Here is a 24,236-nt window from a genome sequence, read left to right as displayed (position 1 = left end):
ATCGCATTCGGTCAACGGCACGCCTCTGATTGATGGCTGCGTTCGCTGTGGCATGCGCAACCCAGTAACAGTACCAACAACAGGGCTTCCCTTTTGGAGATGAAGCCTTAATTCCTTCAACAGTTTTCATATATAGGGGCACGAATAGTCTTTGACAAGAAGTGTGAGACGGAGGCCTCGTTTTTCTCATTACTATGTGGGCTTCATGCCCACTGTGGTGTGTCCCCGCCACTGTTGGATAGATCTTCCAGTCGGTGAGACTCTGCGACTTACCCGCCTCCTCCAGCTCTCCTGGATAAGCTGCAGATATGTTTAAATGCCAAGTGTTAAGCTGCTTTGTAATATGCCCCTAGTGTTTTTGGCTTCCGATTGTTTTCTAACGTAATGAACATACAAGGATCGGAACGGATGTTCTCGTGCCCCTCCTTGCGTTTGGGCAGAAAATCGAACAATCGTCGTAACGGTCTCTTTGAGGACGGGCCAGACTGTGACTGACAATGTCTGTCACTGCAATTTTAAGGCTCATTTCTTTCTTTCATGTTGTTCTACAAGGATGTAGTGGGTTGGTCCTGTTTGACGCATCGTTGCCAACACGCGGCAAGAGGCACCCCTTCTCAAGACTCCCACCAGAAAACGGCAGCATCCACACGAATTCGGCGAGGCGGAGTCCTTCCTCTTACTCGCGGGCACTGTTTTACGTCCCCAGGCGGCATTTGGTGTGTCAGGGCCCGACCGCATCGGCTAACGAGCCCTATGTGGAAGTCGCGGGACGATTCCGCGTCCACCCTCAACTTTCTCATGATGGATCCTTTGCGTCCACGCCCTTCCGGATAAACAGGCAGAAGGGAGGTACCATGCACCCTCACAAACTGCAACCCACACTGCCCGAGCACTTGACGTCAGATTTCTCCCCGGTCTTTCGTGCTCCTGCCACTCAAGGCAACCCGAAACAGGTAGACGACTCGCCTGCGAGTTTCCTTTCCCCTTGTCCGCTTCTCCATGAGATCTGTGTATATCCTTGTGATTCTGTGGAGCAGGTTGTGTTGCGTTCTGGTAAACGCTGGTCGGCACAGAGACGCCATCCGATATATCGATATGGTCCACGTCTCTCTTTCTTTCCACACACCAATGCAGGCCTCTGCGGGTCGTGGAGGGGCTTTCACTGCAGGGAGAGTGCCAGTACGCAGCAGAAATCGGTCTCTCCTGGTGTGCTGCTCCAGATAGGAGGAATGCATGATTTCGAATCGAAACGAGCTACGCGGAGCAACAAACTCTTCCCGTGGTGCACGGTACTCCTAGAGAGACACTCAGAAAGCGCAGGCAACAGACGGGCTCCAAGACACCATCTCGACCAACCGGAGGCTCTGTCGGGCTGGTCCCAGTCACTAAAGGTATCCGATTTGCCAACCAGTGAAGCACCAGATGATATAGAGCCACCACACCCTGCGGCTACAGACGCAACAAACGCTTCTGAGTACTCGAGAACGTTGCGGCCGACAATTCGAGGACCGAGCCATGAGTCACCGAAGCCATTGCTGTCTCGAGACGACGCCTGGAGCTCTGCAGTCAACGAAAATGACACGCACGCGTCCGTTGGTGAATCGCCTTTGTCCGATCAATTTTCGGCGATCCTGCCAGCGCCAACGGGGCAGCCCGTCAAGGACGACGCTGAACAAACGCCTGCTACAGGCCAGGAGGAACACGGTTCGAGTGGGCAGCAATCACAACACTCTGCAAGAGAACGTCGTGCCCGGGGCCTTCAAAACTCTAAGGGAAATGCATATCGCACAGGACGTCACCGGCACAGGCCCGCTTCTACCAAATGGCCGACGAAAGAAAGAAACGGCTCCAGATTGCCGTCGAGCCGAATCTCCTTGGACGATACTACTGACGGTCGCGCGAGAGTGCTGCAAGACGTAGCTGGTGTAGAGGAATTGCTGCAAGATAGCGCAACACAGCAGCTAGACGAGGCCGACACGCGACGTGACGCGCCCCAGGAGGTTCAGTGTGCAACACCAAACGTGATGCGCTTGTGCCGCAGTAAAGGAACGTTTGAAAAGAGACAACCCGGCCACCGTAGCACATGGACAGCAAATGCTGAAGGTGAAGCATGCGCTGGATTCAGTGCAAGAGATCGGGTGACCACTGGACGCGACATGAATTGGAACGAGCTCCTGAAAGACGCCAACACCAGCGAAAGACATTACATTCGGTTAGGCGAGCGTGTGAAGCAGAATCGACGGGGGAGAACATGTGGTCACCAAGCACCTGAAGATAACAGTGGAGGAGCACCTGTCTCTCTTCCTTCGAGAGCCTCGCGAAGATTCAGAAATCGGGGTAGTACGACAAGCGACTTGCAAGGCGAATGGAGTGCACGGCGCTTGCTGGACGTCAGGCGGCTGGACGACCTCTGGAGCCTTTTGCAAACACAAAATCTGCACAGGCTCTCTGGCACGGAGCTCACCAGTATCGTGTTGCGTCTCTTGTCGTTGTCAAGTGTGGCCGCGAACGCGGAGTTAGGCAATGAGACTGGAGCACTAGTGGGCGCTGAACCGAATGACCTCTATAATCACTCTCAGGCGTTCGAAGGCCAGGATGACAAGAACGCAACAGATTGGAGAAACAGTCAACGGAAAGTGCTGGACATGGCCAAGATGATCCGAATGCGGGAGGATGTCAAGAGACACCCGATTTTCAAGGTGCGGGAGGTATTACGACTGAGATCGTTGGGAAAATGCTGCATTTCTGGAGCTGGCTACGGGGCAATGGGTCGTTCCAGTTGTTGAGTTTTGTCTATGGCGTTTGACTCCCCAATTCGTAGCGACCCATGCTGTTTATTTTGGAATCGACTGAATACACAAATCGCAACTGGCACGGCGACTGTGGGCACTCTCCCGATGGAGCGGCAGGCTGCCTCGCTTGCTATTTGGCGAGAATACCACAAACTCTAGACGGACACAGAACAGGCAGTAACAAGGAACTTTCTGCGGTGGTGCAACATGTCCAGACGGGCTGCGACTGCGGCAATCTCCGAGTCGACCGTCACTTGTGCGCTCATCTTGGGCGGATGCAACCTCGTCTTCCTGAATAAAGTTGCGGGGATTTACTTGTGCCTTCGGCAACAATGCTAGCCTGCGCCCTTGTTCTGTTAGCGCGCTGTTCCACGCCTTCGGATTTTTGTACCCCTGCAGGGTTCTAGATAAGATCATGTCGTCGTCGTTATAGCAATCACCTTCACGTACTGAATACGGGTCAACTCTTTCTGAAAGGCCAGTGCTGTATCTAAGTAGGCGTTATCCCCTTGTGCCGTGTTGCTGTGTTTCTCGTCCGCTGTCGCACTTTGCTCTTGCAGGACATCCTCTCTCTGCTACCGCAAAGAGTCGACTCACTGGACGCATCATCAGGAGTAGCTCTTCTTCATGCTCTCGCGCGGTTTGGTCTTCGTCCCTCTGCGACGCTGCTGGGCCGGTTAGGAGATGTGATTGTCGATCGCGCTCTTGCAGGCGTCCTATATCCTATGAAGTTCAAGACCAATGAGAACGCGAGGGCTCCTGAGCATCTCACGGAGCATCATGCTGAACTTACGAACGCTGAACTGAGTAAGGCTCCCATTGCTACGCACAGAGGTTCCTGCGGACAGAACTAGCCTTCATGTGTTGTGGAGTTCGTTGCCGTGATTGTTTACGAGTTTCTTGTTAACCACAACGTTGGCCAGCTTCCCATAACCATAGGATACTGACCGGCCTGTTCACGTGCCCGCTTTGTTGGCATTTCAGTTTTTTTCTGATTCTGATTCAGCGCATTGGGCGTGTGTGCCCTGAGCTCGTGCATCGAGCTAAGGCATCTGGACTTTAGCAGAGGTTGGCAGCCGCTGTTGCGTGCTTCTGCCCTTACTTTCAGCGGAGAACTCTTGACGTGATGGTATGCAGCTGCTTGGGTCCTGCTCACATTTCGCGGCTGCGAGGAGGGTGAATTTTGGATGTGTCATTGCGTCACTCTTTGCAGGCCAGTTGTGGGTTTCATGCGAGACTCTCGTGCCTCTTCAGCGCGCGCGACTTTTCCAAGCTCTGATGCAGCTGACAATGGATAAGTTCAGGACAGCAACTGCTCGTTTGGAGAGCGCCCTCAGCAGAGAGGAAGAATCGTGGCATAAACCCTTAGAGGAGAGCAGTAGTCACGGAGGCCAACGCCAGCCTTCCGACCAGTTTCCCGAACTGAACCACATTAATGAGGGCGGAACACTGGGATGTCAAGAAGGCAGCAACAAAGAAGTACCCGGTTCGACCGAACAGACACGGCGCACTCAGGCGGGACAAGGAGGAATTTGGAGAGATCTACAAGACTTGGGCGTCGACGTCGGAACCATTGCGGCCGTGGCCAGGGCAGCGGCTGGAATGAACCTCGGCGAATTTCACAAACCATTTGTACAGGTATGAGCCACGCAGCGAAAACATGTGAGCTGCTTCCATCCAAGACACAAACCTGACAGAATAGGAAGTGTTGATGTTTTTTTTACGGTTGTCAGGCAGCATTAGCGGAGATCCTTGTCATTGGCTATCAGCGGGCAACACACGAACGTTACACGGTTTGCATGGATAACAAAGATGTGCTGTTTATGAACGGTCCCAACAACGTAGACTCTGGTAGCAATTTGGAAACCTCAGGGTGTTGTTGTGTCTTCTTTTCATAAGGAGTGAAGCCACAGATCTGTCACAATATGGTAAGGCCGTTAACAAGCCTGCTGTCGGAGTGCCACTTCGATGTCGATACGGAATGCGTATCAGGTTTTGGAAAGACTAGTTACCGCTTTACTTCGGCTTGGCTGCCAGAGTATCGGAAGGAGCGCTGCACCTCAGGAGATAAGCGAAAGTGGAGAATCAGATCCTCACTTCTCAGGCTGCCCGGCACACGAGCATAGCCGTGAAACATCATCATCTCGACGGGAAAGTTTGGACCCACCAGCTTTTGATACACAAGGCGGTTGCGGAACCTCAGCGGTTCATTCTCAGTTCGCATCTGTCCTGGGGCGGCTGGTATATTCCGTGACGAAACTGAAACAAGAACGCGAAGGGCAACCTGCCTTAGGGGGATCAGAGGCGTGCGCAGGCGGAAAAGATAACAACCGCAAGACGACGAATCCTGGAATGGCTCCATATTACGATTGGGCAGCTGGAAACGATGAAGTAACCTACGCGACCGCAGCACGTCAGGATGGGGCTGCAACGGTTTCACTCGCAAAAGAAAGGAATCTTCTCCCTCCACTGAGACCGGTGCTGCATAGTGGAGGTGACGACCGTAAGGTGGAGCGCCGTCTTGACACGGACGTGGATGATCTGCTGGAAAGTTTTACTGCGTTCTTTGCAACTGCTGCGGACTGTGTCCGTCCAGTGCATTCCGTACTACCTCATCTGCTCGCTGCTGCGAGCTTCCTCTTTCGTGGATATGTCAAAATGCTAGGGAGAGAATTGCCACCGGAGACAGTGATGCTGACCACAGACAACGAGACAGGATGCAGGGGGATGGGTCGCAAATTGCAGCAGGCGTTGCCGCCCCGTGGTATGAAAAGCAGGGAGGCTGGGACCTTCAGGCTTGACTTTGGGAAGACGCGTACAGGAATGGCCGAGGGGAAATCAAGGTTGGATCAGCTTGCGGAAAACATGTCATGCTTGCTTTCACTAGCTTCTCGGGCTGTAGATCGGGAATGGGACCGCCTTGACAGTTTGCCCAATGTTGTGACTATGCTTCTCAGCCTTCACTCTCTCGAGCAAAGCAGGATTCGTTTAGTAGCCATGAATCGTGATTCCAGGAAGGTAGAACCTGGCGTCCGGAAGGGGGGAGCGGCCAGCGATGGGTCGCAGTCTGGGGCAAGTCCTGAAGGAAAGGAAGATGCGGCGTCAAGTGCGGGATACCTCAAACGCACCCAACGTCGCTCCCATGGTGCCTCTGTCGTGCGGCGACTCGCTGCTCGACTTCAGCTCCTCCTTAGTAAGCTCGAGAACCACAGGGAAGTCAATCGAAACATCCCAGACATAACCTCCGAAACGGGAAAGGAGTGGGAGCGTATGGGGATGTACGGTGTTTCTGGGGGCAGCAACACATCGGACAAACACCCCTCAGAGAACTCATCGTTGCAGGTGAAGCACCTGCCGCTCTTGGAAAACAGCTGTACCTTGCTGCGACTGCTAATTCGCCTAAACATGCGTAGTACGGCAACTCTGCTCGTAAAACGCATCAGTTCTATCATTGGGTTAGAAAGTGAAGATTGGGATTCGTTGGAGTCGAGTACCGAAAGAGGCCGAAGCAGTCGCTGCACAGGATCCGGAGGGAGGCAAAGGGAGGAAAGTGTGGGGGCGGCTCCACGACACGGTCAGTCTGAGCACATATTTGAGGGCAGCTGGCTGACGCGTTTTGATGCAAGAGTTACTCGGAAGGTGAGAGAGCTCAGTTTGAGCAGAGAGTTTCGAAGACGTATTCAGTGGGCTGATAGTGTGGAAGAGGTTCTGGAGGCTGTTGGTGCAGCTGCGGCAGAGTGCGATAGCATCACTGGGACAGATGCACACATGGAGTCAGGGTCCGCAGTGAACAATGAGACGTCGCCTACGAGGTTACCTGCCAGCCACTTGAGAGAACGCGACGCGTTGTGCCTCGATTCACTGTCTCTTAGCTCGGCGCTCCACCGATTGGCAATTCTCCAGGAACTGCATGTTACTGACAGAGTCCGTATCAATGGCCCTACGCTGACTGCGCCAAGGCCAAGCAGTGAAACGAAGACGCGCCGAATAGCGGATGATCAAAATGTAAACGGATTGAAAAAAAGAGCCAGTGATTGGTGGTTGCACGACAGCAGGATGCAGAGACTGTTGTGGACTGTCGTTGTCAAATTACCTACAATGGATCATCAAATAACTCGCATTCTGTGGGCCCTCGAAAAGCTCGGTTTCTTCAGGTCGTTGTCGGGTGCATCCCCGCTTCAGGGTTTGTCGTTGCTTAAGGTCTCAGCAGCAACCGCGGCTTCAAATGACTCATCCGGGGACAGTCTGGCGAGACGTCGTGCATCATCAGTGGATAACATATCTGACAGGGGCTACTCATCCTCATCGTCCCCTGACGACAGCGCGAAAGAAGATGCCGCCACGGATGGTTACGCGCCAACTGCTTCTTCAATCTGGCAACAACTCCCCTCGAGTCTGTTTTCACGGCTTTCAGAACTGGCCGTCAATCATGAACTAAACGGTACGCAGCTGTCATCTGCGCTTCGGGTCATCGCAAGCATTAAAGCTAAGGGATTCTTTGCCTCATGTTCCCAGGCAGGCACTGTCCGAGTTGGCACGTCCACATCTTCTGACTTTCAAGATACGGCAGCTTCACAGGCAGAGCGCATCGGAGCAAAATTACTGTTCGTACCATCGTCACTGCGAACCGTTGATGCCTCTTTTCAGAAACGGATCGAGGAGAGTGAGGCGTGTCTTAAAGTTAGCTTCCGTAGTCTTCTGCTGCATCTAGCTCCATCAATGAGTGCATTAGATGCGAGCACGTCTTTATTCTCTCTTGCTACTCTCGGTTGGCACTCGGAGAGATCAGGCTTGTCTTTCCCAGTGAAAGCTGATGCGGAACCAGGAGAGCTTCGGCGAGGGTTCAAGGCTTCAGCAGATGCTGACCCTGTTGTTGCTGCCATCCTTCGGCGACTCAGAATGCAAATATCAAATTGTAATGCTCAGGCTCTGACAAATGCTATCTGGGCCGTGGCTACGATTGCTAGCAAGCGGCAAAAGGGATTCGATCCTTGGCAGCTGAAGCATACGTTGCCCAATGAGCTACGTCGTGACAGCGTATTTCACGCCAGCGACGATACCCCTGCACGCTTTGAAGAGGAGGACAGACTTGATGGTATCGACTCGTCCAGTGAGAGTGAAGAGTTCGCCTTGTACGTAGAGCCGGTGGCCTTAGATACGGAGGAACGGTTGTTTCTTGAGACCGTGCGTCGGGATATCATCTGCCAAGTGCACCTGTTGGGCAGAGAAGCTCTGAGCATGCTGCTGCTAGCGGCAGTCATGCTGCGATGGCAGGAGCCAGACCTGCTTTTGAGAGCAGTGCGGCGCGCACTCGCGCTGCTTCGTCGATCGCAGCGGCCGCGCTACATGCGGCAAAGCGTAAATCGAGATGGATGCCATGAGCAGAACGCTGAGGCACCTCAACGTGGCCAGCCGTCTGCCGCGGCCTTTTCCGGCTCGTTTTGCTCCACACCACAATCTGTTTCTTCAGATGACTTCCTGGCTTCTGATGGGCTGCGATTGCGTGGGGAGGAGGATCGAGGAGAAGGTGAATTGCACAGCCGAGTGTGGGCTATCCTGGCAATGCTTCAACAACAGTCTCTGGACAAATACCGTAGCCCAAGCGAGTTTCCCGGGGCATGCGTAACTGAACGAGGCGACACAGTCGAGTGTGCCACTGAGCTGAAGCGGGGCTGGCATTCACTAAAACAGAGGGAGAACTCGAAGATAGTTTCTGACGGCGGTCGAGGTTGCGGTGTGTCTCAAACGCTGACCGGAGAAGGGATGCCTGGTGCTGAACAGCGCGCGTATGATTTTTTGGATGCCGCGATGGAAGCTGCTGAGGTGCTGAAAGCGGCTCTAGCCCGCGTTCTTAGTCATACTGGCTGGACTCCTCCCAAGCACCAATGGAGATCTAAACATGTTCAGTCTATCCTACTTTCTCTCATGACTCTAAAGAGAGATCGGGAGAGGTACGCGCAAGAGAGAGGATCTGTAGTGAACCTAGAGGGCCGCTGGTGGGTGCCGGAGGAGCAACAACAATGTGTGAGGGGCGAACTTCCGTTCTTTGAGCAGACAGAAGCTTCTGCAAACGTGGCCACAGATCTAGGAGTGTCTACCGAAAGAGCACAGGGTGTAATTGAGGAACAACAGCAACGGCAGCACCGTTTTGCTTCAGGATGTGAGGAGCTGGTTCTCATGCTGGAAACGTTTGTTGCTCGGTCGATTCGCGCCGTGACATCTGAGCTTACGGGTATGCGCACAGAGGGGAAGAACGAAGGGCTTTCAACTTCTGAGGTGCCAATAGCGCGTGAAGCTGGCGAAACCGAGACGCTTGGCGGCATGCAGAAAATTGTGAATCTCTGGGTGAAACGGGCCAGTTTGCTTCTTTTCGCCCTGCGTCACCTACGCCGAACAACGTCTGGGACTGACAGCCTGGCAGCATGGTGTATCAGGAACGGCCAGCACACCTGTGAATCGCGGACAAAGGCGAATTTGACGAGTCCCATCTTGGAAGGTTCACGGAGTGGTCCATATCCGGGTACAGAGGTTTCGGCGAGTGCCGAGCAAGATGAGAAGGATGATAAACAAACACGAAGCCATCAGCGGAAACTGCGGCGCAGCAACGCCGACTCGCCTGCTTTTTTTTCTGATCAGTCACAGTGCACAGGGACGTCCAGCGATGCATTAGTTGCGATGGTTGAGTTAATTGCAGTCATGCTTCGCAGTGGATTCGCCTCTTCTAGCCATCAACAGTTCCCGAGCCTCCTTTTCGAGTTGCATTCATTTCTCGTGGCTTGCCATCATGAGTCGCTGCCTTATCAGCGGAAATTAGCCAAAGGAAGTGCGACTTCGGACGTGACGTTGGACAGCCTGGCAACTGCGGGGAACAAGAGCACAGAGGAGCGCTCAAATTCTGGTCACAGAGGGCAGGCAGCCGATCAGAAAGCTAGCGTTTCCACAGCGACACCCGCTCCAGTCCGTCAGGAGTGGTTCGAAGGTTCGCACGTCTCTCAGCATATTGCGGATGCCCTGAAACGTGGCGACAATCTCGAGCCTTTCGGTTCGGCGAGAATACATGCAGTTCTGGAACATCAGTTAAGGCCGGCACTCATTTCCTGGCTTGTTGAGAATATGCATAGTATCAGCGACCCGATGTACAACCGTTTGTTTCCGTTGCTGCACCTCCTGGGAGCCATGGAAGAGTTTCTTAATACTCTCAACGGTGTTGCTCTCCAAAGTGGCACCGAAGAGAGAGCGGATGTAGACGGCACCCTCAGTCTGGACACCGCTTCTGATTCCAGACTCAACAGTACAGTGCCAGACAAAATGCACGTTGATGAGTCTACGGCGCGGATGCCTATTCATGAAGCATCAGATGTCATGGCCGCCGTACGCAGATCTCGAGCAGCGTTGCTCTCCCTTCTTCTGCATCGGCGAGAGCGCCTCACCTTTCAGCCGCCTTCTCTCCTGATGTCGCTTCTTAAGGCGGCGTTTCCTCGACGTCTGCTGGCACACCTTCTGCCCGCCGACCTTGCTCACGGTCTGACGGCTCTTCAGCGCCTGAAAACCTCCGCAGAGACTCGGGATGATGCTGCGGTTGCGTCGTTCATGGCAACTGCGTATGCGGGAAGAACAGACGCGGAAGCGCTGAGGGATTCTCGTGTATTGGAGCGAATCTCCAGCTCACCGGTGGCCACATCTGCATCGTATGGAAAAGGCGTCGTTGACCGTACAAGACCAGGAGCAGGGAAGAATCTGGGTTCAGCGCTAGAGGACCGGCTCCTGCAACAGTCAAACGAACACACACACACTTCAGACTGGGCAAGAAGTATTGTCGAAGACGTTCCTGTTGAGCTTATTGCGATGCTAAATCGCCCAACGGAAGAGTACTACATGCTCCCAACAAAGGGGAACACAGGCAAGACTGTCGATCCATGCGAAATGCGCGCACAAATGGATACGGAACACAACCGTGACGGAGTAATCATTCTACCCCGAAAGCCGTCTACCCCTACTAATGCAATCGGATCTAGTACTCATCTCCGGGGTAGGCGGCTGCACCAATTCAACGTTGACACTGATTGCGACAACTGCGGCATGCCAATGGAACTTCCGGGTTCCAGCGGAGTGTCCGCGAGCGCCGTGGGGTACCGGTGTGGAGCAGCGTATCGAAAAGCCACTAGACAAGGAATTGCGAACACAACCCGGACACAGTGGGACTTGCTGGGTCCACAGCAGTTGGCACACGCAGGCACCGCCGCTGCTCAGTTGCTCGGAGTGCCATCGGCAGCCCCCGTCTGGCTACGAATGTTGGAGAGAGGTCAACCGGAGATTGCTGTGGGAGATGCGCAAGCAGCAGGCGGAACCGATGCCGGGAAATCTTATTGTAACAACTGTGGCTCGCCGTCAGGTGGCGCTACTGCGCATCCTGAGCTTCATTCTGCTCACCGTAGAAATGAAACGACTCACAACCTCCTGCCAGACAGTTCAGTCTCTTCTTTTTTGGCCCCGGCAGCGGCCGCTCTGACTGGTTATTTACTCTCACTCGAATCCCCAACAGGTCACACTAATGTGACCTCCAAACCGACTCCAGGTGGCTTGCGTGCGTGGGCAGTACCTGAGGCTGTAACGACATCTGCTTTATTAAGCAAGCAAGACACATGCCAGTCTTCTCTTTTGCGGACATCACCTGCTCTTGGACTGCCGCAGGAACCACTATCACGTGACGGGTGTACCAGGGCTGCTGAAGAACAAAACACGTTCCAGCAGTCGCAGATTGACCCATCAACGTCTTGGACCTGGAGACGCGTTCGCGCGCTCGTACGCGAGAAAGGAGACCGACTTAGCGCAGCAGGGGCTTTGCGCCTTCTTGGCGGTGGTCCTCAGGGCCCGGCGGTTGCTCGGGGACTCGCGAACGACGCGACAACGTTAGCAAATGTGCTACATCTGATTCAGGGCTCTCAGCATCGGATCGAAAAGGTTGGGTCCAATGTTAATGGCTCGAGGCAGAGACAGGTGGCGAAAGTCGAAAGCGAGGTAGATGCCAAACTTAGGGAGAGACGCATGCAACTGGAAGCCACAGGGGAGCAGCCGGCGGTGCTCGCGCCAATACGACTTAAAGGGAACGGAGCTGCCGTGGCGAACGAGTCCCTAAGACTTCTTGTCTCCGAAGAAAGGCCGGAGGGGACCGGACACAGTGGCAAGCAACTCCCGATCTACGATGAAGATGCAGCGGCTTTCAGACATGGCTCATGCGCAGCGACGTCGACTGGAACTGGAGATGTTCGTATGGCTGCCAATGAGAGTGCCGAGGCCAAAGAAGAAATGCAGTATGCGGAACGCCTACTGCCTTTGCAGCAGCTAAGCGTATCCTACATCCTGGAACTCATAGAACAACTCGCTCTGCTGGAAGAGCAACAGATCACCTCTCAGCATCACAAGTCGCTGAAGCGTGTGCACACTTCGGGAGAATGGAAGATGACTCAGTCACTGTTGTCGTCAGGCGCGGCGGATAATGCAGATGAGGATCGGGATATCGCAGTGCGGCAGTCCTATACCGAAGATGATGCCGTGAATATTCGACGGTCGGTGACTCGGCTGCTGATGGCGTTGGCAATTGCACCTACTTTGCCGCTTGATTCGGCGGCATCTCTCGTTGGCCCAGTCGTATCTATGTATCAGAAACTCCAGCGAGGGAACGAAGCAGCCGATGCAGGATGGCAGCGGCCGGACGACACAAAAAAGGAGTGCGGCCGCATAGCTTCAGTTGGGGCGTTCCAGATGAAGTGCCAACCAGCTCGAGTCGACCACTTGTCTCAAGACAGAAATGAAAGCCACCAGGAGGATAAAGTGTGCTGCAAAAATCCCAGCCCGCCGGCGAAGCGCGCAAGACAATGCAGAAACCTGCCGGAAAATGCGTATTTGAACAAAACGTGTGATGCCCACGCGATGTATGCTGATACAGGGGGCCATCTTGACTCTCCAACGGTATCCGATCAACTCAATCGGGACCTGTTTCTCGCAGCTTCGTGCTTTTTGCACAGGATGCTCCCTCTTGCCCAGGAGTGGTTCCCACGTTTGCACGGACATCGCGGGGCTGCGCTGCTTCGTTTGCTGTGGGAGTGTAACAGTAGTGAGGCTCTTCCACGGCATGAATGTTCTTCTGAACTAACAAACCCAAAAACGATAGAGGCCCTTGGTTCACGAACGGATGGTGGCGCAATAAGGAGTCATGCGTCGTGTCGTGTTGGCGGAAGTTGCAGGACAGCTGACGGACCCGTCGAGCGGTACCATCGAGCAAACGAGCGGGATTCGAGAACGACAACGGATCTGATGGGCCGTGGCACTAGCCAGGAAGCTGCACCCAGCGAACAGAAGCAACACAGTGAAGAAGATGCATGGCTACGGGAAGCCGCACAACCGTACTTGACACGGAATGTGCCAGCGACTGTGGAAGATTGTCTATTCCGTGACAGAGCGCTAGTTCACAATTTACAGGCCGCTGTGTTGAGAAGCATGAGCAACCTGAGTCCTGGTGCTCTTGCACGGTTGTGGGAGGCACTGTCAATCCAAGCAGGTGCAGCATCCAGTGCAGACCGTAATCCATCGTTACTCGGTAGTCAAGGCCTCCGTCACGGACGCTTTTTAACGAGTCCTGCAGTAGGCAATATTGTGGCTGAAAAGCTCATGGCGCTGGGGTGTACCGCTGCATACGGTGGATGGCCCCGCTGCGCGACAGACGGGGCCAACGCCCCTACAGCCAACGGGGGTTTGCTTGCCGAATCCGATGATGGCCATGCAGTGCCAATAGGGTATGGAAACGATGACCGAAGTCAACAGCCAACGTCGAAGACAATCCACAAAGCAGGTCACGAACAGTCGTCCGTCGAGACCGCTTCTGCACTACCAGAGGATCGGGATGCAGCTAGTGAAGGTCACTGGATTGCAGGTGCTGTTGCTGCGGCAGGATCTGGGCTGCTTGGTAGTGAGGAGCAGCAGCGCATAGCAACGGCAAAAGCGCGAGAGACGCACGGCAGCGCTGCTTATTTTGCTCTGCTTTCGTTTTTCGCCAACTCAAAGAATGTTTCATTGGCAGATATTGCACATGTGGTGCGCAAATTGCTCTTTAACGCCCAACGCCTCATCAGAAGAGATGGGTCGCTGGATGTGCGATCCCGTCTTGAAGCCGAACCGTACAAGACTCGACTGTGTGAGCCTGAAGCATGCAGAAAGACACCAGCCGAGCGAGGCAATGCATTTGCCAAACCAGGTCACGAAGCTGCTCAGCAGAGAAACAATGAAGGAAGCAGGCTGAAGTGCAAAGATGCAGAACAGCCGAAAGAGGAGTCTTCTCATGCCGGCGTGAAAGACTCTCGCGTCCAGTCTGGGATGCAAGAGACGAACTCGCGTAGACGGAAGGGGTGTTGCCAAGAATCACTGGAACTCGAGGATAACTTTTCTTCACGTGCAGATGTGGACGGCGAGACCGTGATCTGTGAAGAAAGTCGAAAGAGAAAAGAGGGAAGTCGAGAGATAGATCTGATGGCTGCCGGCTGGTTCCTTTGGATCGCTGCAAATATTCTCCATAATTCTGGTACCACTGGAGAGAAATATGAACCTCAAGGTTTACTTCGAGCACAAATGACTCCAGAAGATAACCAAATCACTCATGACCTGAATGCTGCGCTTCAATCACTGCTGGACGCCGTGCTGGCCGATCTCGCGGCGTAAGTAGATGGAGCAAACCCATGACTCTTTTCTGTGTGTCGGAGGTTCCGTGACAACGACTGTATGTACAGCTCAAAATTGTGTTGCATTGTAAAGGGATGATGATGAGTGAGCATTGTGTTCAACAGCCCAGTTTTATCTCAGTTGTTGCTCTAAGCACACCGATTCCCACCGCCTCCTGAAAGTACAGATCGTCTTGTGAGTGTCAAGACGCCACACTCGAGTGATGGCTTGCAGTGCTTCCTATTTGTCTTCTGCATGATAGTAGGCTTTGAGAGGGTGTGCATCGTTCAGGCTCCAAAACACACATGATTGTCCATAATGCTTTTCACCCATTCCTGTTTTTCCCTCAAAGATACAGGATACAAGCCAGCATCGAGCAAGAACGACCTTCTTCCGGAAACAGTTCGTCGAAAGCCATAGGCACGCGTTCGAAGCCGGGAGAGCTCTACATTCAGTTGATCCTATGTCTCGACATTGTGGCTAGGATACGACACCCCCTCGTCCATCCCGGCAGCCCAGATGGATTTCGTGCTGGTGTTCTTACCAGACATTCCGCTCTCCCTGTAAGATCCGATGATGACATACGAACTAGCACTAATTGGGCAGCTGATTTAGTGTCTTCGGGCGACAAGCGGCAGGCACGTGTTGTTGCACCAACTCTGCACAGCGACACGATAAGAGTTCCTCAGAGTGAAACGCTCAGCGTTTTTCTTGTATAGCATGTTGTGAGTTCGGGTCTTAGTCTGGGAGAACCTCCTCAACGAAGAAACAGCGTCGGCATTCTAGGGCCTCACTGTTGAGGAGTTGCTCACTGAATGTGTGCGGTATATCGTCGTCCCGAACTGACGTGTTTTTTTAAAGAGCGGTCTTGTGGGCATGTTTTCACGAATATGTAACTATTTCTGTTCGTAGATTCAGCCAACGCACAAGCAGAGATCTGCCGACTAGATAAGTGGCTGAACGTACCATTCGGCAAGAGTCGCGTTACCAGTTGACACTGTTTCCAAGGTCACGGCAACAGTGAATTCGAGCTAATCAGCGTGCGAACCATTCCGAGTTGTTTCGCTCATGTGCTTCCTGGTGGGCAATGCCTTTTCAGGACCTTCTGGATGGGATAGCCCACTTGATAAACGACTGCGCTTCGGACATAGAAGCCGACGTAGCAGCAAGGACAACTACTGACGGTGTCCGTCAGTCCTCAATGGAGCAAGCCTGCCCACCGCCCCATTTCCTGAATGAAGTGGAGAGACGCAGACGTTACTGTTCTCTTGATTCTCTCGCGTATGTTTTTCACTTAAGTAGACAGGCTCGTGTTTTCTACCCACCTTTGGTAGAGGCAGTTTCTAGGGCTGTACGAGCCCACAGGCGTCTACGGTGCGTTAGCTGTAACACTGCGTCATCACACCAGCCAAACGATGCCTTGCGAAGTGGGGCAGCTGTGGAAGATGTGCCATCAAGTGCTTTTGTCTCACCGCAGCAGGTACCTGAGAGCATTTTCACAGCCTCTTTCAAACAGACGAATGGGCTGTCGCCTGGCGAGTCAAGCACTTCCCTCCCCCAATCGCCTAATAGAACGCTACGGAAAGATGACAGCTGCCATTCACAGAAGGAAAGACATTGGCCGGCTTTGCTTCTTCTCGCAGATGCAGCAATCCATCAGCCACAGGAGGCACTTGTGATGCTCAGGCGTGAGCTTTTGCTTTTCTTAGATGATAAACATACGATGGAAGCTCTTCCTCTGCAACACCTTATCCGCGTTCTGCGGTTCGCTCTTACGGCCCGAGATCCGGTACAGTACACAGCCAACGAGAAAACGTTTCCGGCCGTCTCGGGCAGGCACGCGTTTGGCTACGACAAGGCACCGTCGTCGTCTGGGAGGGTGGGGCTTAGCAAAGAACTTGCACTTGAGAATCAGCCAGCGAACAGTGTCCAGGATGGTATGCCGCATGGGACGTTGACAGTGGATGGGGAAGAGAAAACGGACGTTGGCTTGAAGCGACAAGATCGTATTGATTCATTTGAAGAAAACGATCTGAGCGTCTTTGAAAACAGATTAGACGACCAGCACTCTCCGAAGAGTGATTTCTCGGCTGCGCGGAGCACAGACTCAAAATCGCCAGAATCCTTAATACCGGCGAACTTCACCCGCAGCCACGACTTTGGGGAACCAACCAGCACGCGTCTAGCTTGCCATCCGGACGATGCACGGGCAGAGGCGGTGTACGCGACAGTAGCGGCTCGTTGTGTGAGAGAGGGCGCCCTGTTACTCAAGAGACTGCAGGAAAAAAGAGAACAAGGACGCGGAGCGTTTTTGCATCTTCTGATGGAACTGGAAAGGAAGGGGTACGCACCGATCGGCCTCATTGATACTCTGAACAAGGTGAGACAACCTGACGCAAGCAAATCATGGTCATTCAATGACGATTCCTGATATATTTTGCGCGGCAGAACCAGAGCTTCACCTTGAATCGTTTGTTCGTGCTCCTGAGCGCCAGGATCATACACAAAATCACGCGTGGTTCTGCTATGCTCGAACAATATAGGCGCTTTCATGATGGTGCATACCAGCGTTTTTGTAGATTCGTCTGCCCACCTAGACGTGGGGATGCGTCGGATCCAACTAGGGGATCAGAGCGACTCTGTAATTTGGCATGTTAAATTTTGATGAATGGGTGAATCATGGTGCAGGTCCGCTTGCTACATCTAATGAGCGCAACACGGTTCCAGCGGCCGGCGTCATTCCCTGGCAGTTTTCGTGCATCAGGCCCTGAGATGAGCTTTACCACGATGCCTCCTAAGGAAAACGGCATACTCCAGAGGCACAACCAGGATATATCTCTATTAACAACTCCACCTGCTGCCGCGCACCAATGGAAGGAGATTCCTTTCGCAAAGTTCGGCGAGTATGGACGTGCTGGTTCACAAGAGGGTTCACTGCATCAAAATTCGTCATTATCACGATCGGTCAGAAACAAGGCCGAGGTTTTCCGCCTCTTATTAGACGAAGGCCGTGAGTGGCCAGAGCTACTACGCGCAGCTGCGCGCCACTATATCAGTAAAGGGTCATCAGGATTTCACATGGTGAGTAACATCCGGTCCATGAATGTGCTAGGCAGCTACACCGCGATTGGCGTTGACACGCTTTTTGGAGACTCTTTTGTAACACTCCATTTGAAGCAATCGTCATCTGAATGAGTACGTCTTACGGTGCTGTCTTCCGGCTGAACAATTAAGCGGACGTTACGCTCTGCAAGCTTTGTGTAGTATCGCAATCTACTACCATCGAAACATCTTGCGTGGAGTGCGCTTCCGAACCTGATGCCTGTGTAGCTTTTACACAGCTAATTTGAGACACTCAGGAAGTTAACGTGTGTTCACGATACGACCTCCGACGAGAAAAAATTGTGACCAGAGGCGACTCATCAGTCTTTTCAGGGAAGAAATAGGATCGATGTTTTACTTAGCACATCACTTTGGTTCACCATTTACACTGTCGGACATCTTCTCGATACCGGTGAAGAATATATCTAGACGCGTTTTCGCATTTTGTTACATTTTCTGGGTTTTCTGTGGTTCTGCCACGTGCTGTTCATGTTTATTGCATGCGTCATGGAAACGGATGAGCGCTCGGCTGACGCTGTGGTGTGTTACGACATCAGGCTATAAGCGCGACTCTGGCAGACGACTTGGGCATTGCTCACGAGAACGAGGCTTGGACGAACGAAGGAATGTCTCTGGATATCACTCTGGCGACGGTGAGATTTCTATTTGTCCTCTTCCTTTTCTTATAATCTGGAAGTAGAGCGGTGATATGTTTGGTTGAGGGAGTGTTCGACTCAGGCTCGACGAATCCTGCCAGACATGACTACGTCAATCTGAATTGGCTTTAACTGAAGACGCGACGCCGAATTCAAGCCGGTTTCGAGTCTCGGTGATCCGCTGCGATTCTGGATTTGCTCATTTGGAGCTGTCAGGCAGCTCACAGCAAACAGCTCCACAGTTGCTGATAAACTTTGTTTTACCCTGTGCATGAACGACCATGGTTTTTCCGGAAACGCCGTTTTTGACATTTTCGTAACGCACCGGGTATCAAGGCGACTGCAACAATCAGGCGGCCCCACAATGTTTGCCGAGGGATGAATACTATCCCTGAACGCGACACGCAACTTTGCAATTGGCCCTAAAATTTTGTTGTGCGGGGACTGAGTGGCATACCGAAGCCAACTGCTTGTGATTCCGTCTGGCTACACAGAAGTAGATATGATGGAGATTTGCGGTTGTCTGTGCGTGCCTGTAGGCACGGTTTTAGGCTGTTCTTGTACTTATTGTGCTATGAAATTTTTTTCCAGGAAGCCGCCGACGGGCGACACGTGGCGGTGGAGGTAGACGGCCCCACTCATTTTGTCGAGTTCCTGAGAGGGCCTGCATTACCTCGGGATTCGGCAGGTTCAGCAGCAGCACTTGATGAATCATTGAGAAATTCATGTCGCTGGTTTCAAAAGATCGATCACCATCACAACGCACACAAAACGCCGTTTTCGACTGCGGTCCTTGAATATGATCCTGGTGGAGAGGCCCGTTTCACAGAAACGGAAAGGAAACGGATGAAACAGAAAGCGTTTGGGCCACGTGTTGAAGCAACGCGTTGCGGCGGTACGACTCAGTATCTGCCTACGGCCTTGACACAAATCAAGCACCAGATTCTGCGATTATTTGGGTGGCACGTCCTGTCAGTACCGTTCTTTGAGTGGCAGGCGGCGCAGGCACCGGAAGCATCAGGATGCCGGCCTCAGCGTCAGATTCTTTTGCTGAGGAGAAAGCTGGCTGCCTACTTGCCTCGCTTCGCCGAGTCGCTACAGATCATCCCAACATCTTCACATGCTCGTTTGCGGCGTCACATGCAGAGACAAAATCAGCGTCGCAGCAACGACACGGACGAACAGGGTAGCGACGGAGGTATCAATTCTGTCAACCTAGGCACTGGGTCCAAGCAGTCGTTATGCGGATATCTGAGTCTTTCGTCCAAGGACAGCAATAATCAGCCAGTTTTCCCCGAAGAGACTGTGGCACGTGAGGGACATGACACAGTCTCAGGCCAGCCAGCAGGGCTGTTTTTGGCACCAGGTTCGAAACAGCTGCAGCAGGCCATTACGAGTGCAAGAGATCCGAACAAAACTCACGACTGTAAGAACGGCGATACGTACCGGACTACTGGTGCCGGCCACCACGAACACGCCGCCGTTGGCAGTGGTGGTGGAAGCAAATTATCGTCGGATAAGCAGGGTGAGGACACATGCTGTGAGTCCCAGCATGCAGAACACACCAGCACCGACGCTGTGCCTCAAGAGTGGCATGGCAAGGAGGGCCGCCCGCCACCACCTCAGAAGAGACATGTTGCCAATGAGAGCAACGCAAGCCAGAAGCCAACCAACGAGGGAAGACGTTCAGGGACGAGCGTGCAGTGCAAACAAAATCAGGAACCAAGGGGACGCTCTAAAGGAAGAAAACGAAACCCATCTGCAAAGAGTATAACCGGCGTCGCGCGAGCGCTACAACCAGACAATCTCGGAGGCATCGAGTCAGTAGTAGGTGACGGAACGATGGCAAACTTTGGGGGCGGCTGTGCAGGTGGCCGAGACGATGCTTCACCACAAGGAGCCGATTGCGGAGGATGTAGGGGACGTCACAGGAAGCTGTCGGGAACGCGAATGACGCAAGTATACCAGGGACAAGCGGAGAAAATTCGACGTAATAGCACCGCACTTCTACCAGAGCCTTTCATCAATGCAGAATCGACAGAGTGTAAAGACTTGCCGACTTTTGCAAAGCCATAGATCTTGCGTACTGCACACATACAGACTCAACAGGAAATATGCTCACATTGGCGGCGAAGTGTGATGCCGTGCAAAGGCGGCCTGCTCTAGGATAGGAATCTCTACATTACGATGTTAACAAAAGGACGTCAGTGTTCTGTTCCTTCCGTTTTCTGTGTTACCTATTGCTCCAGTGGTGCTGTGGCCGCTCCTAGCTCGTGTCGGAACAGATCCGGTTTGCGTTCGGATCAGCCGCCGGAGTCTGCCTTCAGTGATGCCGCGTATCTCCAGGAGCGGCAGCTGAGTTCCTAGCTCAACTATCTGATATGTTCTGTGAGATCTTGCGGCGATTGTGTCTAAGGAACTGGTATAGAGTTATATCTTTACGAGCACACACCTGGCGACGCAGGTGGCGGGTCTTGCAGACCTGGCATAGCAGGGTAACGCGCGATGCAACCGCTTGGATGGACACCAGCCAAGCCTAAACTTATCACAATTTACGAAGTGCGATCCGAACACGGACTTATTTCCTCGTGCAGGCAGGTGTTGCCAGAGAGACTTTTCTTCTATTTTGTCGGTGATACACCAGAGTGGAACTGCGTTCTCTCGGCGGCTACACTTGTAGGTCCGAATCAGGTTGAGTTCTCGTCTCGTTTCGCAAGGGAGCGATGTTCCTACGAAACACAGAGATGCCTCTCTTTCGATCAGAGGCCAGTGAAAATGTAGTGTTGCCAAAGCACGGCAAACGTACCCAACAGCTGGAGCACGACTAGGCAGGCACCTTGTCTTTACGTCCAGAAGCGATCTGTGGACAGGTGCTCAGCTGTACAGAAACTCGGAATCCTTCACTCTCTATTCCTCATGGCCTGACGTTCGCTAAGCAAGGCGGTACCCCGCACCTTACGGGCATTCCCGCATTGCCAAGGCGCCAGCCTAAATGTGACACACCTGAGCAACGTTCGTCCGCATATGCATCAGTAGCTTTCGCTTTGGTTCCACGCAGCTCACACGTGCTTCCGTACAATTGCCATATGTAGGTGCAGCCAATGCGATGACTCTTTCCAATGCCAGTGGCCCTCCATTGCATGTCGCGGCCGCGAGGGTCGTTTTTTGATAGTTGATTTGCATGTCCTTCCTTGGCATGCGATCGCCCATGTGTAATCGGTGACGGTTAATCAAGAAAACTGTCGTTCGCAGTGAGTGGCGCCCAAGCCACTCACAGGCCAGCCCCGATACGATCGCTGGGTCCTTGGATGGATTATCTCGCGACATGCGCTCCTTACCGACTTTTTAAAAAGCCTGTTTTCAGGATTTACACTCTCATATGTTGTGGGTCGCACCCGCCTAGCATCTCTGCGGCGTTCGTTCGCTTGTTCTCATCCGTAGTTGTCCTCACTGGCCCGGGCTTCCATCGAGATACTGGATGAACTAACGGAACGCGCATGCCTGTCAGAGGGAAAACCTCTTTCTGGTTCACAAGTTTCAAGTACCCTGTTACTTTTCCACAACAGAAGTCCCTGAAGGCTACCGATGACTAGCTCCTTGTACTGGTCCAGCCTACAAGTTGCTCGGGAGGTACCTAGCATGATGCGCGCGCCTTCGACACGGTCGCTGGCGCCAATAACCCTGTTTTCGAGAGCAGCAGCCAACATTTCAGCCAACTGGTAGAATGTTCTGAATCATAGTGGGTGGGCGTGACTCTAAATGATGGCAGGGGCACTCCAATCATTACTACGGTCCCAGCGATGGAATTGTTCTGTCTTCTGTGTCCAATAAATGAATCATCACAGGCGGGGGTGTGACACCGCTTAGAGAACGATCAACGATAGTAGATCGCAGATAAATGTCCAGCCGTAATTGGTTGGCCGTTGCACGCAACGAGAAATCTTTAAAGACGGCAAGTTACACAGATCTGAAAAATGTGGTTGTGTACCGCGGGGAACTTATGTGGTGGCACTCTTCAAGGATGGCGGTAATTAACATAAACTGACGATTCAGAAGAAGGTTGAAGTTTGTGACGGTTATCGCTGCGCTTTTCCACCGCATTCTTCTGCGGTGAGATCCGATGGTGAGCGAATTTCACTATCGTTGAAAGCGGTGCCGACATCCCGCCCAGAGTTTGAAATGAATTGATCCTGAGGCGCTTTCGTGTCGGCATCCGTTTACACTCTTTTCCCCCTACTCTATGCAAGTTCAGCACAAAACATCTTTCTTGTGCATGCTTCTGTGTGCCCTGTGACCGACGAGAGGGACCCCACGGAGTAAAGATCACTGGACCTACGTAGCAAGCTCGAAATACTTGTCGAGCATATCCATGGCTCGAATAACGTCACCTTGCTGGATGTAAATGGCACCAAGACTAAGGCCGGCCGATGCTTGCGTTATCTGGTGTTGCTGGCCACAAATATGTGTCACACCAGAAGGAAGGAGCACAAGCATTTGATACCTACTTGCCCTTGCCATTTTGTTTGGCACTTATTCAGCTTTTTGGATCAAGAAGTGGCTTTCACTGGCTGTACGCCGCCTCAGTCCGATTCCAAGTATGATACTTCCCAAACAGTTACAGGCAATCGGTGAGAGCTACTCTTCAAGTTTCGCTCACCATTTTTGCTGATATTTCCAACAACTCTTCCAGCAACTTTACTGCTTCCTGCAAGCCTCGACACAAGCAAGCGCGGGTCGTTGAGGATTAACTTCTTATAAGCAGAAATGATTGCATCAAATGTGTCTCGTTCAAATCTGTTGCTGTCTACGACAGCTGGCACACTGTATCTCTTGGGGAACGTCTAGTACACTATGGTAGGGGCGCCGGGTGATGCGCACGATGGTTCTTCACGGATGGTTTGACGCACAGTATAAGAGACATGCTGCTGTGCTCCACTCAATATTGTAAACACGACTGAAAAGCCTGTTGCAGAGTGACTTTGCATTGTGCTGCCGTTTCTTATTGTTCGTGCAAAACGACAAAGAGGAACCTGCGTGGATCACCTGTGTTTCCCCTGAAGCCTCCAGCGCCTTTGCAAGAGCAGAACGGGTAATGTTGCCGCACTCGTCGTCTTGCGTGCCTCTGCCCATTACGCACGAAACGATGCTGCTGTGGCATACTTGTACGAAAGCGAAACTGAACTAACATCGGTTTTCTCACTAACGCTCTTCATTTGCCATTTGTTGCACAGAAATTTGCTGAGGTTGATCTATTCAAACCTAAAACGCAGCCCCAGGCTGTGATTGACTTGCATGGATATTATGCCGCACCATCGACTGATCAAATCTGATGCGCACCGGTAGATACGCGATGGTACTCTTTCAATGCTTCCACAAATGTCCGAAGGCAGTTGAGCCATGAAAAAGCCAAGGTTGGAACTGAGAGCATGGGGGGTTTTCTGTTGGCAGCTTGAGAACTGTCCCGCTTACGCACAAACGCGGCATCGGTGATGCTGAGTAATACTCACCTGCTGAGGTCGAGACACTTTCTGTGAATCCGTATTGCTTCTTCGTAGTCGCCTGGAACCATGACACAGTATCAGCTGAAATGGCTTGAACACAAAATGGATCTCGTCGGTTTAATGAGGTCACAGTACAGCCTCCGTCACAATCCGCAGTGGTGTTCGGCAACCGGATGGCGCTTCCGAATGTGTACTGGCCTAGGTTGACTCCTCTGAAATGCACCCCCGAAGGGCACGTCGACTCTGCGCTATCACGCGGTTACTGGTGCCCTGCTGGCGGACGGCCAAACCAGAGTAACGGAAACATTGTTTGCGAGAACAATTGTTCCATCTACTTTGGCTCTTGATAACGACAATGTGAGGTACTCGTCTGACCACTTGTCTTTTACCGATCAGCTCACCGAGCTTGCAGTGAACTTGACCTAGAGAATGGAGGGCCCGCCACTCAGCACTCTTGTTAGAACAGGCTTTTG

General features: G+C 52.7%; 1 protein-coding gene across 1 annotated transcript; it reads left to right on the top strand.

The window, feature by feature from the left end:
• Nucleotides 1-762: 762 nt before the first annotated feature.
• On the top strand, nt 763-20,704 carry TGME49_211890 (RAP domain-containing protein). Its single transcript, XM_018779554.1, has 9 exons — nt 763-2,699; nt 3,353-3,599; nt 4,006-4,430; nt 4,785-14,500; nt 14,857-15,067; nt 15,604-16,884; nt 17,193-17,585; nt 18,164-18,259; nt 18,854-20,704. The coding sequence occupies exons 1-9, from the start codon at nt 855-857 to the stop codon at nt 20,336-20,338; spliced, it is 15,699 nt and encodes a 5,232-aa protein (XP_018635871.1). The 5' UTR covers nt 763-854; the 3' UTR covers nt 20,339-20,704.
• The last annotated feature ends 3,532 nt before the right edge of the window (nt 20,705-24,236 follow it).

Source organism: Toxoplasma gondii, chromosome X, assembly GCF_000006565.2.
Source record: "Toxoplasma gondii ME49 chromosome X, whole genome shotgun sequence".
NCBI lineage: Eukaryota > Apicomplexa > Conoidasida > Eucoccidiorida > Sarcocystidae > Toxoplasma > Toxoplasma gondii.
This window is presented reverse-complemented; position numbering and strand designations above follow the sequence as displayed.